At 54.3% G+C, this 16,182-nt stretch overlaps 1 protein-coding gene across 1 annotated transcript in view; it reads left to right on the plus strand.

Moving 5' to 3' along the window:
- Positions 1 to 16,182, plus strand: part of NCOR2 (nuclear receptor corepressor 2) — a 222,967-nt gene that overhangs the window by 105,879 nt on the left and 100,906 nt on the right. Inside the window, 2 exon segments of the mRNA XM_036823685.1 lie at positions 2,527 to 2,579; positions 12,880 to 12,946. Coding sequence (XP_036679580.1) covers positions 2,527 to 2,579; positions 12,880 to 12,946 — 120 coding nt within the window.

The raw sequence follows: 16,182 nt of genomic DNA on the forward strand, positions 1-16,182 counted from the left end.
GACGCAGAGTCACCTGGGGTTAAACACGGGCATTTGATGCCCTGGAATTCAGCACAGGCACCTTTGTAGGGCTCCTTGCTGTCCTGAGATGTGGGCTCTCCATGATGTGCAGTAATGTCTTGCCCCTCTCTGGTTGGGAAGTTTTGCCGTGAGTCTGACGGTGGTCTCTCCTGTTGCCTTCCTGTTCAGACACCCAGAGTGGGGGTGGGGAAACCTCCCCATTTTGAGCCAAGCACCTTGGAAGGGCAGCTGACCCAGGGTGGGGGGACATGGCCTGTGCTAGCCATGGGGCGACATCTCCATCCCGGGGGAGTAGCTGGACTTGGGGCCTGCAGTTGCCTGAGTCATGGTGAATTGTCATGGAGGGGACGCGGGGGACACCGGGAGAGAGGTGCCATTGTCCTCAGCCAAGGCTGCCTGCAATTCCCAGGACAGCAGAGGCCCCTCCTTGAGGACCCCGCCCTGTCCACAGAGGGCAGGAGGCCTGTCCCTGGGGACACGGCAGGTTGGACCTGTGGCCATGCTGCTTGTGGGTGGTCCCCATCGGCTGGAATGATGTCAGGAGGTGTATTCAGGTCCATGCTCAGGGAGAGGTTCAAGGGTGGGGCCTGACGTGCCCTCTTCCCTCACCCCGGGGCCCTGCCCTGAGGCTTCAGGACACCACGTCTCCATCTTCACCTGCCCGGCCTGACCTGTCACACTCTGTACCTGGTTTTTGTACCACAGTCATCCATGGCTGTCTGGGAGGCTCCTGCTACCTGTGTGGGTGTGTGAGACAGAGAGAGGGAAGGAAGGGAGAGGGAAGGGAAGAGAGGGCAACACAAGAAGAGACACACAGAGACATAAAGAGGGGGACACGCAGAGAAGGGAGCAAGCAGAGAAAGGGCAAACCCCTTCCTCCAGGGCTGGAGCTGAGAGGCGGGATGCTAGTACCAGCTCACCTCTTACCAGCCAGAGGCAAATGTTTTAACCTCTCAGGGACTAGATTTTCTCACCTGTAAAATGGGGATGGTAATTGTATCAGTCAGCGACTGCTGTGTAACAAACCAGCCCCAAATACGGTGGTTTGAAACAACAACCTTTTGCTGTTTCCCACGAGTGTAGAGGTCAGCTGAGCAATTTCTCTCGACTGGGCTCAGCTCACTCACATCTGTGGGCAGCTGGGAGGTCAGCTGGCAGCTTGCGGTTTTGGCTGGGATGGTGCTGCTGTCCTCCATGCAGCTCTCTGCCAGGCTACACTTGGTCTCTTGACGGGGGCTGGTGGGGGCAGGCGAACAAGAGAGGAAGAAAGAGCAGAAAGGCCTCGTCTGCTTTCATGAAGTTTGCATCTGTCCCATTGGCCAAAGCAAGGGCGTGAGGGGGTACGGGGGAGCAGGGCAGGAAAAATTGCTTCCGTGAATGCAGTCACTGCACCCTGATGGTGATAATGACCCTGATACTTCTTGGAGCTCTCAGTCTGCCAGGCGCTGGGCTGAGGGCTTTGCACGCATTACCTCCTTTGATCTTCACAACAACTCTCTGAGTTTAACCCCATTTACAGATGAAAACCTGGGGCACAGATGGCTTAAGTAGCTCACCCAGAGACACACAGCTGGAAAGTGGCAGAGCCGCGATGCGAACCCCGGGGTTAGCCCCTAACTGCAGCGCTGCCATCCAGCCGGGAGATAACACGACATCGAGCTCAGCTCTTGCCCCATCGCAGACACTGCAGCAACTTCCTCCTTCTCATTTGCAGATTTGTTGCTGTATGTGGGCCCAGTTCATTCATTTCTCACTGCTGTGTAGTCTTCGAGGTGTAAACACGTCCTGACTTATTTCTTCCTCTTTCTGAAGGTGGACACTTAACTTGCTTCTGATGCGTTGCTGTTATGAACAATGCGGTCCGGGCGTTCCGGCGTCCATCTCCTGGCGGGACACAGTGCCCGACCGCTTCCAGGGCTTCCGCTGGGAGGGGAAGGGGGTCGTAGGGCACACCCGTCTTCATCCTTTCACATCTCCGGGGCACGTGTACCTGCGTACGTTTCTATCGGCCATGTGCACGCCTTCCAGTTTCCTCACGTCTTCACCAACCCCTGGTACTATTTGGCTGTTTTGTTTTCTGCCGGTCAGCGGTGGTGACGGGGCATCTCACGGTGCTTTGGCAGTCTTCCCCGTTCAAGACCATTGCTGATCTCAGCTTCCCCGGGATGTGTGTGCTTGTCCCTGGGCGCTCAGGCCAGCCCTGCCCCGTGCCCTGCAGAGCAGCCATGGCAGCCACTGCGGTGAGGGCTCATGGTACCCACAGCTGTGCCCAGAGCGTTACAGCCTGTTCCTGGCCGGGGCTGAGGGCTGGGTCCCCGTGTTCCGTTTCATGCCTGCCGGCAGCTGGTTCTCACACCAGTGGACGGCTCCCTGGTGCCAGGGCCTGGGGCGCTGCGGCTGAGGGGCCCCAGGGCTCTGCAGTGGGGTAGTAGCCGGCCCAGCTCGCACCGGCTGCCCACAGCCCAGGCCCGGCTCCGACGCACCTCCCTGTCTCTTTCCTTGCAGCCATTGTACAACCAGCCCTCCGACACCAGGCAGTATCATGAGAACATCAAAATGTGAGTACCTGTGGGCAGCCGTGCAGATGCACAGCGGGGTGGGGGGCCTAGGGTGGGATGTGGGTTCTCAGTTCCCAGCGGGCTCCCAGCCAGGGCCAGGTGCTGGAGGAGGGGATGGAAGGGCGCAGTCTGGGGAAGAGTTCTGGGCCTAGGATGGAGAGGCCTGCGAGGCCAGGGGAGGGGCAGAGGGGGTGGCCCCGTGAAGCTTTGGGAAACAGACCTTGGGTCGGGGAGGGTGGGCGAGCTGCATGCACAGCTCTGGAGAGACAGAGGAGGGGGGCTGTTTGAGCAGGAGGAAGTTGCCGGGCGGAGGAGAGCGAGCTCAAGGTGACGGGGGCGGCCGTGGAGCAAGCAGGGGCCCATGGTTTGGCCTCTGATGTAAGCATGTTCGGGACTGTCCTGTGGTCTGCACAGGGTGTCCATCTGTGGCACAGCCCAGTGTGGAGTAGCTGGGAGCACTAATCCAGACCCAGAGGCTTTGGAGTGGCCAATATGACGTATCCCAGTGACGGGGCCTTTTCCCAGATGGATGCTAGAAGCGAAAACATATCAGTGAAGTGCCCCCCACAGTTGGTGTGGGCCGAGCTGGCAGAGCAGGGACAGCCGGACTGTGCTGGAGACCAGTGACTTTGTGCGTTCAAGCTGGGAGCCAGGTATTGGAGGTGTGGCTGCCGGCAGGGGGCTGGCTTTTTTCTTGGGATGCATTAGTGGGAGCACAGGGGATGCTGTGGCTGAGGAGGGGATATTACCCCATGTTGTGGTCCAGGAGCCCAAAAGCTAAAAGGGGTCTTGCCCCTGGAGGGACATGTGGCGGCGAGCACTCCGGGACCGTTAGCTTAGAGGCAGACCTTTTGGGATCACGGTCATCGAACTGTTCCAGGTTCATTTTTGTGTGACCTCAGGAGGGCGGTGCTTAGCTGGTCCAGTGGGCAGTCCAGTTTGGTGTGACTGTCTGAGCTTCCTTGGGGTGGAATTGCAGGGAGTACGCGCAACAGTGAGCTCCCTATCCCTGGAGGCATGCAAACCTCCCGATGGTTTTCAAGCTCCGCTGGCGCTGGACTAGTTGTTGCGGAGGTCCCTTCTGTTGTAGTTTCCGGACTTGAGTGTCTAGGCTGTGGTGACCAACACGGCCACCCACCCCCGAGTCGCTGATGGAGCAACCTAGAAAATCCCGTGTTGCCAGCAAGGTCCTTGGCCCGTTTGGGCTCGAGAGCACCTGCCGAGGATGCTTCTTCACCTGTATTGCCGGCCGTCACTCAGCCTGTGGCTGGCAGGAGCTGCGGAGTGTCCTGTACTGGGAGCCCTGGTGCAGTGCCAGGCTTTCTGTGTCCGATGTGGCCTGTGCTTTTGTCTGGCCTTAGAGTGTGTTCGCTGCTCAGGTACCACATCCCTCTCAACTTTACATGGTTCATTTTCCAATCAGGCCACCTTAGTCCTTTATAAGCTTCCTGGGACCTGCCTCACCGTGGGGACAACTGCTGGGGGTGGGGGAGGCCCAGATGGATGTTGGGTGAGGACAAGGGGGCCTTTCGGGCCTGTCACAGCTGGTTTACGGGATGGGGGTGAGGTGTTCTCATCTGGGCAAACCTGCTGGGAACATTCATTTGTTCAATACACGTTTATTACACTTACTACGTGCCAGGCCCTGTTCTAGGGACCTGGGGATTCAGCTGTGAACAAGACAAAGTTACCCATACTTTCATTAAGTTTTATCTAGCAGGGGAGACAGAAAGCAAGTGAGTTAATAAGTGAATAAGAAAACATCAGCTAATAAAAAATACTGTGGTCACATAGCTATCTTAAGCTCTTTATGCTTTGATATAGCTAGTTTTATTTTTCCTTTCAGCATAACAATTTCGATAGCAATATTATTACACTGAAACTTTTACGTAAGTTTTTTCACTAAACTGAAAATGAGTAATATTTTAAGCTGAATAATGTGGATGATTTCAGGTTATAAAAACAGCTATAGAATCCAAACAACAAAGGAAAAAGGTATCCATACAAATAATACTAGCAAACAAGATACTGCTACATCTCTAAGTAGAATACAACTATAAGCTTATTGAACCAATGCCCTATTTTTATATCCCATAATCTTCATCAGGGGATGGCTCTGGTCTACTAGAGTACATTTTGGCTATGTAAGTAACCGCCTAGTGAAATTTGTTCCAAATCTAAGTCACTGATGAACAGATGTTTAAGTTTGAAACATAGAGGTAAATAATTTTAAGATTTTTCCTGTTATAAGTGGTCAGCTTTATGTTAGAAAAATGTATCTGTAAGCAAGTTATTTGAACTGATTTCTTCTTAGAACTTTAATTTTTTTTCATAGTTTGCCTCTGAAATCATAATCACTTCTGTAATTTTAATTTCAGTGTGGTCATCATTAAGTCAGTGCAGTCATTTACTTTAAAAAATGCTGTGAAGATGGCAAACAGAGTGATGGGAGAGAAAGTAAGGGGGGGACTTTAGCCAGGGAGATCAGGGCAGGACCTAACAGTTGAGGGAACATTCGGGGACTGTGCAGAAGCTGGAGTGTAGGCCCCCCAGGCAGGTAGAAGAGGCAGTGCAAAGGCCCTGGGGCTGGACAGAGCAGGCGGGTATGTCCCGAGGGGGTAGGTGAGGGAGAGGAAGCTGCTAACCAGATCACCCAGAGCTGGTGAGGAGCTGGGTTTTATTATCTGTGCGAAGGGAGGCCAACGATGAAGTTTATGCTGAGAAGTGATTTGATTGGAATTTTGGGAGCCGATGGACCAGGGGCATGTTGAGAGCCCCAAGCACCTGGCTCGTGTGGCCATTCCTTACTACCAGTGCCTTGGTTGCCCCATCTGTGAAATGGGTTGCTGAAGATTCAATGAATTACTATCCCTGAAGGTGCCGAGCTTGGTGTCAGGCGTGTAGGAAGTGTTCTGTGATTTTTGTTCTTTTTACTTTGTCAACAGAGACCAAGAGTTATCCCTCAGTCATTCATTCAAATATTCAAATATTTATGAGCACCTGCTCTGTGCCAGCCGCTGTTTGGGCCCTGGGGAGACAGCAGTGGATGAGGCCTGCCATTCTGGTGGTGCAGACAGACAGACAATAAATACGCCTGTGATAGAAAGACAGCTTGATAAGGACAGTAAGATCAGGCTGGGGCTGCTTCACAGGGTGCAGGGCTTCACCAGCTCACCCCAGCCGGGCCTCCCAGCCTCTCTCCGGCTGCTGTAATTGCTGCCAGGTGGAAGGTTATCCCCTCCCCAAGGGACCTTGCCCTGTCACTTTAATTTCTCTGTGTTTGCGCGCTGGGGCCCGCGAGTTAAAGTTAATTTCACGCTTGACTTCCTGCTGCACCGGCAATTGCGGATGTGTTGAAGTCACCTGTACCCACCTCCACTGCTGTCCTCTGCCACCTGCCTCTTCGGGAGGTGTGGGGAGGGCCACCCCTGCTCCCGGCGGGGTCGGGCAGCGGGGAGGCGGGTGACTCGCTGTGGGGTCTTAGCCCCAGGCCTCGGGAGTGACTCCTCAGACCTCCCAGGCTTTGGGAAGCAGGGGAAAGGGTAGGAGGTGGGGTGGGGGGGCAACCCCAGAGCCACATCAGCCCGTGCTCCGTGGAGGGCTGCCCCGCTCTCTGCAGGCCGGACCTGCCGGGAGAGCTCGGAGCTGAGTTCACTGGGTTGGGCTCCGGGAGAGCTCGGAGCTGAGTTCACTGGGTTGGGCTCCGGGAGAGCTCGGAGCTGAATTCACTGGGTTGGGGAGCCCACAGGTGATTCGGTGAAAGGGCGTGGGATTGATGCCGTGGTGACGGTTGAGCCTCCTGTGTGTTCTGCTGTGGCCACCCCTTCACCTGGTGTTCTCTCCTCCCCTCGGGGCCTGGAAGCCTGCTAGCTCCTGGTAGCTCTTCCTTCCCGATTTTCTTGTCTTCAGACTGATTTTTCCCCTCCTCAGCCCTCATTGAGGGCTGGCTGATGCCCTGGGGCCCGTGCAGGTGGAAAGGGTGCTCAGGACCCAGGTTACTGTTAACAGGTCCTTGTGGTCTTGCTCTGGAGGTTCAGAGATGTTAAGTAACTTCCCCAGGGCCACACAGCCAAACTCCTAGACCAGCCCAATCTGTGCACCCATCCTCTCCTGGGTCTGCAGTCCGGACTCTGCCCCTCGCTAGCCCGGTGACCTCGGGCAAGTCACATCACTTAGCTTGTCAGTAAGTTGGTCTCCTTGGAGTCATTTTGCGTAGGAAAAGTGCTTGGCCCCTAGTAAGCATGTTTTGGACCATCAGTCACCCCAGTCTGACAGGCTTTTCCCAAGGCATTCAGGGCCCTGCATGGGCTGCTTTCCCCGCAGTCAGGGGTCTGGCTCTCCCTGAACACCCCTCCTCACTCCCTCCAAGTTCACTGTCACCCTTACTCCCCTGGGACCCAGTATTCTCCTCATTTCCCTCTGCCCACCCCATTCCTTTACTTCTCCCAAGCTTCATCTCAAACCTCTCCTCCTCCAGGAAGCCTCCCCTGATTGCTCCCACACTTTCCTTTTTCAGAACTCCATAGACCCCAGGGCCAGTCCCACCCAGAGCCTGGCCAGACTCTCCTCGAACGTCCACTGACTTTCCATCTCCTTTTTCCTCCTTCCTGGTTCCCGTTTCTCCCCCAGTCCAGTGTCAGCCGACAAGGCCTATATTTCTTGACAGGCTGTGCTTTTTTAAACCCTGACTTCTCCAGGAGATTGAGATATCCTTTGCACCCTATAAATGCCTCCACCGGCGAACTCATCACATTGCTGGTCTGTCGGTCCTTCCAGAGCCCTCTGGACTCTGTTCCCTATTTTTGGACAAAAGCTCAGCAGAGAAGATTTGTCTGCAGTATGCCGTTAGCAGCTGCAATACCTAAACACTTCTTGGAACAAAATAAACACTCAAAAAGTGTTTGCCAGAAGAATGTTGGACAAGTGGTCACCCCAAACCAGATGTCTAGGGGCTTGCGAACCACCCAGATGCATGCCTCCAGGGCGGGAACAAAGTTAGAGGGGAAAGGGCTGGTGGGAGGCGGTAGGGAGTGGTGAGGACTGGGGTGAGTGGTGAGCTCCTCACGCTTTTAAAGGGGCAGTTAGTTCTTAGTCCCCTGTCTGTAGCCACGAGGGAGCGTGGCCAGGCTGCCTGATTTTTTTTTTTAAAGAGAAGCTTTATGTTGAGCTTTTTATGCAGCAGCTTCTGGTTTTCAATACTGGCAACAAATTCAGATTTTTTAGAAAGCACCGCAGTCCAAACACAACAGTCTCACGAGCTGGCTCCACTTGGTGGACTGCGCCCGTTTGCAACCTGTGGACTTGACATTTGTCCTCTTTGGCAGTAAGCGGATGCTTCTGGGTACCAGTCACGGTGCTTGCTTTGGAAGGCAACCCGGATCAGCAAGGGAGAATTCGTGCCCTCTGGTAGCTGCGGGGAACAGAGGCGGCTCCGTGCATCGCCTCTGCCCCCACGAGTCTTTGTTCTCACCGAGGCCTCTTCAGCTCGAAGCCACAGCACCGTGCTTGTTGAAGCTGTTACAGGCTGTGCAAGTTTCCTCGGGCTGCCAGAACCTGTCACAACAACCTGGGTGCCTAAAAACTAGAGCAGTTCATTTTCTCTCAGCTCTGGAGGCCAGAAGTCGGGAATCCAGGTATCGGCAGGGCCTTGATCTCTTGCAGACGCTAGGGGAGGATCCTTCCGTGTGTCTTCCAGCTTCTGGTGTTTGCTGGCTTCCTTGGCGATCCTTGGCCTGTAGACACTTCACTCCAATCCTCCGTCTTCATGTGGCCTTCTCACTGTGTCTTTTCATGTCATCTTCCCTCTGTGTGTATCTGCCTCTCTGTCCAAATTTCTCCTTTTTATAAGGACACCAGTCATATGGGATCAGGGCCACCCTATTGACCTCATGCTAACTTGATGACCTCTGTAATGACCTGATTTCCTGATGCGGCCACATTCTAAGGTACTGGGGGGTGGAGGGTCAGGACCCCAACATCTTTTTGGGGGGGGACACATTTCAATTCATAACATCCACCAAGCCACCTGCAAGCTCTAAAGTAAATTGTCTTTGATCTCACTATGGCATTTCAACGTAGGTCTTGTCCCTCTTTTTTTTTTTCTAAGTCTTTATTTTAAAATAGCTAGATTTACAGAAGAGTTGCCAAGGTAGTACAGTGAGGGGGGTTGGTTGCAGGAACCCCGTGGATACCAAAATCCGCGATGCTCAAGTTCCTTATATAAAATGGCCCAGTGCAGCCGGCCCCGTATCTGGGGACGTGGAACCCATGGACCGTACTAAGAATTCCCCGTATACCCTCCACCCAGCATCCCCCAATGCGAACATGTGACACGAACAAGGTACATTTATCAAAACTACGAAAGGGACAGCGGTACAGTCCTATTAGCTAAACCACAGACTTCCTTTGGATTTTCCCAATTTTCCCACTAATGTCCTTTTTCTGGTCCAAGATCTGATCCAGGTTCCTGCTCTGCATTTCGTCCTCATGTCCCCTTGGTCTCCACTCTGTGATAATTTCTCTGTCTTCCTCGATTTTCCTGACCCTGACACTTTTGAAGAGGACTGGTCAGGGATTCTGCAGAATGTCCCACAATTTGGGTGTGTCTGATATTTTCTCAGGAGGCTGCTGGGCTTGTGGGTTTGGGGGAAGAGTCCCACAGAGGTGAGGGGGCGCCCTTCCCATCATGATATATCGGGAGCATCCGACACCCCTGACTGGTGGTGTTTATGTCACTGCAGGTGGTGTTGACCTTGCCCCCTTGCTCAGGGAGGTGTTAGCCGTGTCTCCACCGTTGAGTTGCTCTCTTTCCTGCCCCTACTCTGTGCTTTAGAAGCAAGTCACCATCCAGCCTACTGTCAAGGGGAGGGGAGTCCAGCTACACCTCCTGGAGGGGGAATATCAAAGAATTCGTGGACACAAGTTAAACTGCCGCAATGATTAGTAAATATTTGGGGGAAATGCTTCAAGGCTATGCAAATTTCCTGCCTCTCCTCAAAGTTTTACCAACTGATTTAACGTTCAGGCAAGGGTCTAGCCTGCAGTAATTAGCACCGTGGTATCTGATAGTGATTTTCAACTTCCCTCAGTCCTTCTACGTTTATTAATTGGAATTCTGTAAGGAACATTTGTCCCTTCTCCCTCCTTTATTTATTTATTCAATCGTTTATTTATATCCGTGTGGATGCGTGGTTATTTATTTTATTCTTCGGGCTATAATCTAGTACTAGCGTTATTTATTTTGCCTCTCAAATTGTTCCAGCTTTGGCCGTCGGAAACTTTCTTTACTTAAAAATGTTCTGGGCTCACCTTGTCTATTTCCTGCCGCAGCTCTGGATGCAGCCATTCCTCCAGGGAGAAATGGCTCTTTTTTTGTGTGTTCCTTTGTCCGTGCTGCACGCGCAGCATACGGGATCCTAGTTCCCCGACCAGGGATCGAACCCGCGCTGCCTGTGTTGGAAGCACGGAGTCTTAACCACCAGACTGCCAGGGAGGTCCTGAGAAATGGCTCCTTTTATTGGAGGATGGCGTTAGAGACCAAGACCTCGGTGCTAGTGGGCTCAGTGCTCTGGGCTGCCATTGCTGCTTGGCCTTCTCAGCTGCCGTCTTCAAGTCCAAACCCGCTCCTGTGCCCCAACCCACAAGGCCCCGTACAGCCGGCCCTGCCAACCTCTCAGCTCTCCTCCTCCTCCCTGTTCCTCCCCTCTGTCCCTGCCCAACACTCTCCAGCCACATGGGTCTTCTGTCTGTTCTTCAAACGCTCTGAGTTTGTTCCCACCTTAGGGCCTGTGCACTCCCAGTGTCCTCTGCCAGGAGTGCATCTCCCTCTGGATCGCCCCACAGCTGGGTCCTCCTGGTGATCAACATATCAGCTCGCAGCCATCTCTGAGAGACTTTTCTGCACCCCTGAATCTAAAATAGCTACACCCTCCCCTCCCCCAGTCACTACCCCACCCTCCATGTAAGTTCCTGACTCCAGGATTATCTTGATTATCTTGCTTATTGTCAGTGTGGCCCCTCTAAGTGTCACCTCCATGAGGGCCGGGGACTTTGTCTTGCTCACCTCTATGTCCCCAGGGCCCAAAACAGTGCCCGGTGCATAATAGGTGCTCAGTAAACATTTGCTGAATGACTGAGGAGATGAAAGCACAGTGTTACTGCTCCCATTATTCGGATGAGGAAACTGAGGCTGAGACCATCTGAGATTTGTTCAGAGACACCTTGCTGTGGAATGAGGGGTTGTGGTCTCAGCCTGTGTGACTGAGGACTCCCAGCACCTGTCCTGCTGGGGAGGGGAGGCTGATGTTAAGTATCGAGACCTCGAGGCGGGAGGCCTGGCCGATGGGAGGCGAGACCAGAATGACCCAGGGAGCCAAGGGTCCCCTCACTGACCCTCCTGGAAGTGGGCGTGGCCTTTCCTTGTCCGGAGATGGGTGGAGACAGGGCTGAGCTTGGCTGGGGTCCACAGGTGAAGAGGGACCATGCAGGCCCATCAGCATCTCAGACTTGAGACCAGGTAGTGGGGATGCCAACCTCCTGCTGGAAATCACTGCAAGGCCTGGGTACCCTGGTCCACCCGGGGATGAGGTGTGTTGGCAGACCCCAACAGCCGCTGGGAGGTGGGTCTCTGAGGTGGTAGTGTCTGTTTGAGGGGCATGAGGCAGCAGAGAGTGACTCCCCATGGGGTCCCCAGGGCAGGTTGATTTCAGGCGCTTCAGCCCCAGGGAGGCGTGTGTTGGGGGAGCTTCCTCGTCCATCAGGGCCTGGAGTGCCCTCCTCTTTGTCTTTTTCCTGAGGTTGGGGTCCTGGTGGCCCACAGGTACCACACCTCCTGGAGGCTGGACGGGGCGGGGCTCCCAGTCATCAGTTTGTAAGCTTTTGGTAAGAGTTTGGATGCGGCTGAGAATATGAGCAAGTCGGGGGACCCCTCCCCAGAAAAGTTGATCCTGCTGTACACCCGGCTGGGGGGCAAGCAAGTTCACGGGCCTGATGGGCTCTCCGGGGCCTGTCTGTGACCCCCGCAGGCCCCAGCTGCTACACTCTGCTGTGCGTTGGAAGTTGTGGGGAAAGGGCCGAGGGGAAGGGGGTGCTTGGGGGTGAGTCTTCCATCCTTTTCTGTATCTGTCTGCCTCTCTGAGTCTCCCTCTGCCTCCTGCTGGGCCTCCATCCCCCTTAATTTGTTTTTTATTTTATTGAAGTATAGTTGGTTTACAACATTGTATTAATTACTGCTCTACAGCAAAGTGATTCAGTTATACATATATACACATTCTTTTTAAATATTTATTATGATTTATCACAGGATATTGAATATCGTTCCCTGTGCTGTACAGCAGGACCTTGTTGTTTATCCATCGTCCCCCTTTCTTTGGATCTTGTCTTCCTCTGCCTTTCGGCCTGTTGCCCTCTGTCTCTCTTTTCTCTCTCTCTCTCTCTCTCTCTCTCTCTCTGCCAGGCCCCTCTCCCTCTGTCCTCACTTGGGATCTGATCTCATCCACCTCTCTGTCACTCCCTCTCCCTCTGTCTCCCTGCCTTCCTCTGGGGCTCTGTCTGTCTGTCTTTCTGCTCTCGTTCCTTCTCCCTCATTCCTGGTCTTGGTGTCTCTCTCCTGTGCCTGCCTCTCTTTCTCTCTGAACAGCCCGCATCTCCCTGAGGAAGCGCCCGCTGCCCTCTGAGCCTGCAGTACTGTGTGTGGCCTCCTTGGTTGAGGGCTTTGATGGCGAGAGGGGTCTGGCTTCCCTGAGCTGAAGCATGAGACCCCTCAGGTGCTTCCTGGGCTTCCTGCTGCGCTGGCTTGTCCGTGTCACCCCCACCCCAGGGGGACAGAGCAGGGGCTTGGTTGGAGGTGGCTTGGGGTCACAGAGGCCAGACCCCAAGACCCTGCCTCTGTGCAGCTGCAGGTCTCGGGGGCTTGGTCTCCCCGGCCTGCGTTTCTAAGGCTGTGGCAGTTTCTCTGTGGCCGGTTTCCCGTGGCAGTTGTGGCTGACGGGAGAGGGGAGCCTGGGTGCGTGTAGGGGTGATGGCAGCTCCGGGGAGGGCAGGAAGCCACAAGACCTCGCCCCCCCCTTTGGAACCCTCTTTTCTGCAGACCACGCTCAGCCTAGGTGTGTGTGGGGACACCTTGTATGTGACGGGGGAAGGACACACATTGGCAATTCGTGGCTCACCCTGGGGGGCTACGGATGTGTCTTAGCTCACCGGGAGCCAATAGGGGCAAGTAGGGGCAAACTTCAGCAAGGGATGGAATTCCTGAAAGCCTGCATTTCTGACCTGCCCGGTTGGCCGTTTCCATCCTCCTTAGAAACCAGGCGATGCGGAAAAAGTTAATCTTGTACTTCAAGAGGAGGAATCACGCCCGGAAACAATGGGTAAGTCATCACCGCGTCCCCCACCCCTGGAATCTCTTCTGCCGCCCCCTCCCCTCCACAGACCAGGCTTCCTTGAGAGCCGAGACCGGTCCAGGCCACTCAGGCCACACCCACTGGGATCCCTGGGTTCTGCAGCTCATTCCTGCGTGTCCAGGGTGTGAAGAAAAGCCAAGGGCAGTGAGAGAAATGGGAAAAGACAGCAGCTGCTTCGGTGAAGCTGGGGGCTCAGGGCTCGGCTGCCCCAAGGAAGCTGGAGTGTGAGTGGGTTGGGGGGCCGGGAACTGTGCCCCTCCTATTCCAGCCTGGAAGGGGAGAAAGCAAAATGTTGGCCGGGAAAATTGGTTCCTTGTCAGAGGCCCTACTGTGGCTATTTTAGGCAGAAAGAGAGAAGTTTGTTGGCAGAGGTGGAAGACTGGGGTGGGCTGTGTGCTGGGTGGCGGTGACTGCAGGGGGCTCCCTGAGAAATGAGCTTTGCCCAGCCCGCTGTGCCCATTCCGGGCTCAGGAAAATCCGGGCCCAGAGAAGCAGTGAGGCCCCCCTTGCTTAGAAAGTGGTACAGACTCCTGCATCCCACCGCACACTCTGCCGTCTCAGCTGGGAGGCATGCCCAAGGCAGGGGGAGCACATGTGAAAGAACACCTTTAGTTGTGGTTTAGGGTGGGCGTTTACGTCACTGATTCACTGGGTGAGGTTAGGGCTGAGTGATGGAGGGGGAGTTACCCATTAGTATTCTTTCAGCTGTGAGAGGAAGAAGCACTGGCTCAGACGGGCTTAAACAGTAAAGGAATTTGTGTAGCTGACAAAGTCCACTGAGTGGAGTTCAGGAGTGGTTTGATCAGGTTGCACCTTCACTTCGATGCCTTTTTTCTTCAAGTCTGCATATTAGTACATTGACAGGCTGGTTTTCCTTTGGGACCTGAATTTCTACAGCAGGTTTGAGTCTTCTAGAGCCAGAGAGAGAGCTGCTCATTCTCAGACCATCTCACAGAAGCTCTGATTTCACCACTTGAGGGCCTGGGTCCCTCTGAACCCACCCTTCTCTGGCCTTAGACCTCGGCTGGGCCCTTGGAGAAGGGATACATTTCTGGCTCAGATGCTGGGCGACTGGGAAGCTGGTTGGGTGGCACCCTAGACCCCAGGGCCCCACGGGGTGAGAAGTGGTGGGCTTCCCTTTTCTTTCCAACCTCCTCAGACTCCCAGATTGACTGGATGGTGACCAGAGGCACCTGGCTGGATAGATGGGGTTCATGAAACGGGTCATCCCATCTTATTCATCGAGTTAAGAAATATTTACTGAGCACCTGCTGTGTGCCTGAGTGGAAGAGACGCAGTGATAAGTGCCGTGCAGAGGGATGGGGTCGGGGACAGCCTGGATATCCTACCACAGTACTGAGAGAGGAATGACCAGAAAGGACCACCCATGTGAATATCTGGGGGTGTGAGTGTCAAGGAGAGGGCGCAGCAAGTGCAGGGGCCTTGAGGCAGGAACCGGCCTGGGGGGTAGCACAAGACAGCATGTAACAGGCAAGCCTGAAGTACAGGGCATGCGTGGGGGGCTCTGGTCGAAAATCATGGGCGCCAGGTCACCTGGAAATGGAATGTCTAGATTTTACTCTAAATACAGTTGGACACTTATTCTTAATGTATTCTTAATAAAGAATACAAAATCTTTAAGAATTTTTAGTTATTTGGAAAATTTGACAGTGATACAGGAAATTTGACAGAAGAGTAACAGTGAACACCTATAAGCCCGCCATCTAGAATCCATCTTGGTTATATTCGCTTTGTGTGTGTGTGTGTGTGTGTGTGTGTAAGTATGAATGTTTTTGTGTTGAGCTGTTAGAACGTAGGTGCAGACACCCAGACCCTCGCCCGGAACACTTCCTGGAGGAAGGAAATTCTCTCTTTATCACACCTAACGATTCACAGCTTTTCCTGATTCACAGCTTTTCCCCTGTAGCACTGCCCAGGGGTGGGGTTCCTTTGGGGCTGGAAGAAGGAGATCTGATTTACATTTTAAAAGGATCCCAGTGGCTGCTGGGGGGTGGAGTTGGGTGGGTGTAAGTGGTTCGGAAATCTCCCAGGGCTCCTTGTGGAGGGGTCCCTTGAGGGGATGGAGGGGAAATGGGATTATTTAAAGATAGAGGAACTGGAGACTTCTAAGAAATTCTGGGTTGGCTTTGTGGCCAAGCTGAGCCCATCTTAAGAGAGGCCCTTGTGAAAACGATTTCCGAAACCACAGAAGCTGCGACGGGAGGGCGTCTGGAATGATCTCATTCTTGTTCTTATATAAATGAACCCAAAGCCCCATGCATCGTCATCAGCAAGGACTGGGAGGGCGCTTGGCCAAGACGGGCCCCCTCAGATCTGCATGCTCCCCGCCCGTGCCCCCCCGCGCCCCCACGTCAGTCAGCCCCCCTTCTGTGGGGCCCTCACTCCTTAGGGGTTCCTGGGACCCACGCTGCCCTACACTCCTGCTCTGCCCAGAGAGCTGAGGCTGTTCCCCCAGAGGGGCACCCAACCCCAACAGGAGCCTCCACCAGGCCTGCCCTGTCATCCCCTGGGAAGCTGAGTTCGCCTGCCCCACGCCCCCAGAAGCCAGATTGTGTGTGTGTGTGTGTGTGTGTGTGTGTGTGTGTGTGTGTATGTGTGTGTGGTGTTGGGGGAAGGGGGTATAAGTGGGGGGCACTGTAAGGCTGAGATGCGCAGATTCAAACCCTACCCACCATACCCGCTGTGAGTGATCTTGGGACAGCCGTCTTGCCCTAAGCCTCGCTTTTCCTCTCTGTGAAATGGGGTCATGGTGGGGCTGCAGGAAGGGTTAGCGCAGTGCCTGGCGGGGGGGTGGGGGAGTGTGTGTGACTGATGGCCTGACAGGATGGGTTAGTCAGGGGTTGAGCTCAGCCTGGATGGTGGGTGTTTCATTTCCTGGGGCTGCTGTAACAAATGACCACAAACTAGGTGCCTTAAAACAACAGAAATGTATCCTCTCACTGCTCTAGAGGCCAGAAGTTCGAGATCAAGATGGGGGCAGGGCTGTGCTCCCTCCAGAGGTGCTAGGGGAAGCTCCTCCCTGCCTCTTCCAGCTCCTGGTGGCGCCAGGCAATTCCTAGCTGTGGCCACATGACTCCCATCTCTGCCTACATCCTCAGCTGGCCTTTCCCCTCTCTTCTCTCACACGGACGCCTGTCACTGGATCTAGAGGTCACCCTAATCCAGGATGACCTCATCTCAAG

This window comes from Balaenoptera musculus, chromosome 14 (genome assembly GCF_009873245.2).
Source record: "Balaenoptera musculus isolate JJ_BM4_2016_0621 chromosome 14, mBalMus1.pri.v3, whole genome shotgun sequence".
NCBI classification, from domain to species: Eukaryota; Metazoa; Chordata; class Mammalia; order Artiodactyla; family Balaenopteridae; genus Balaenoptera; species Balaenoptera musculus.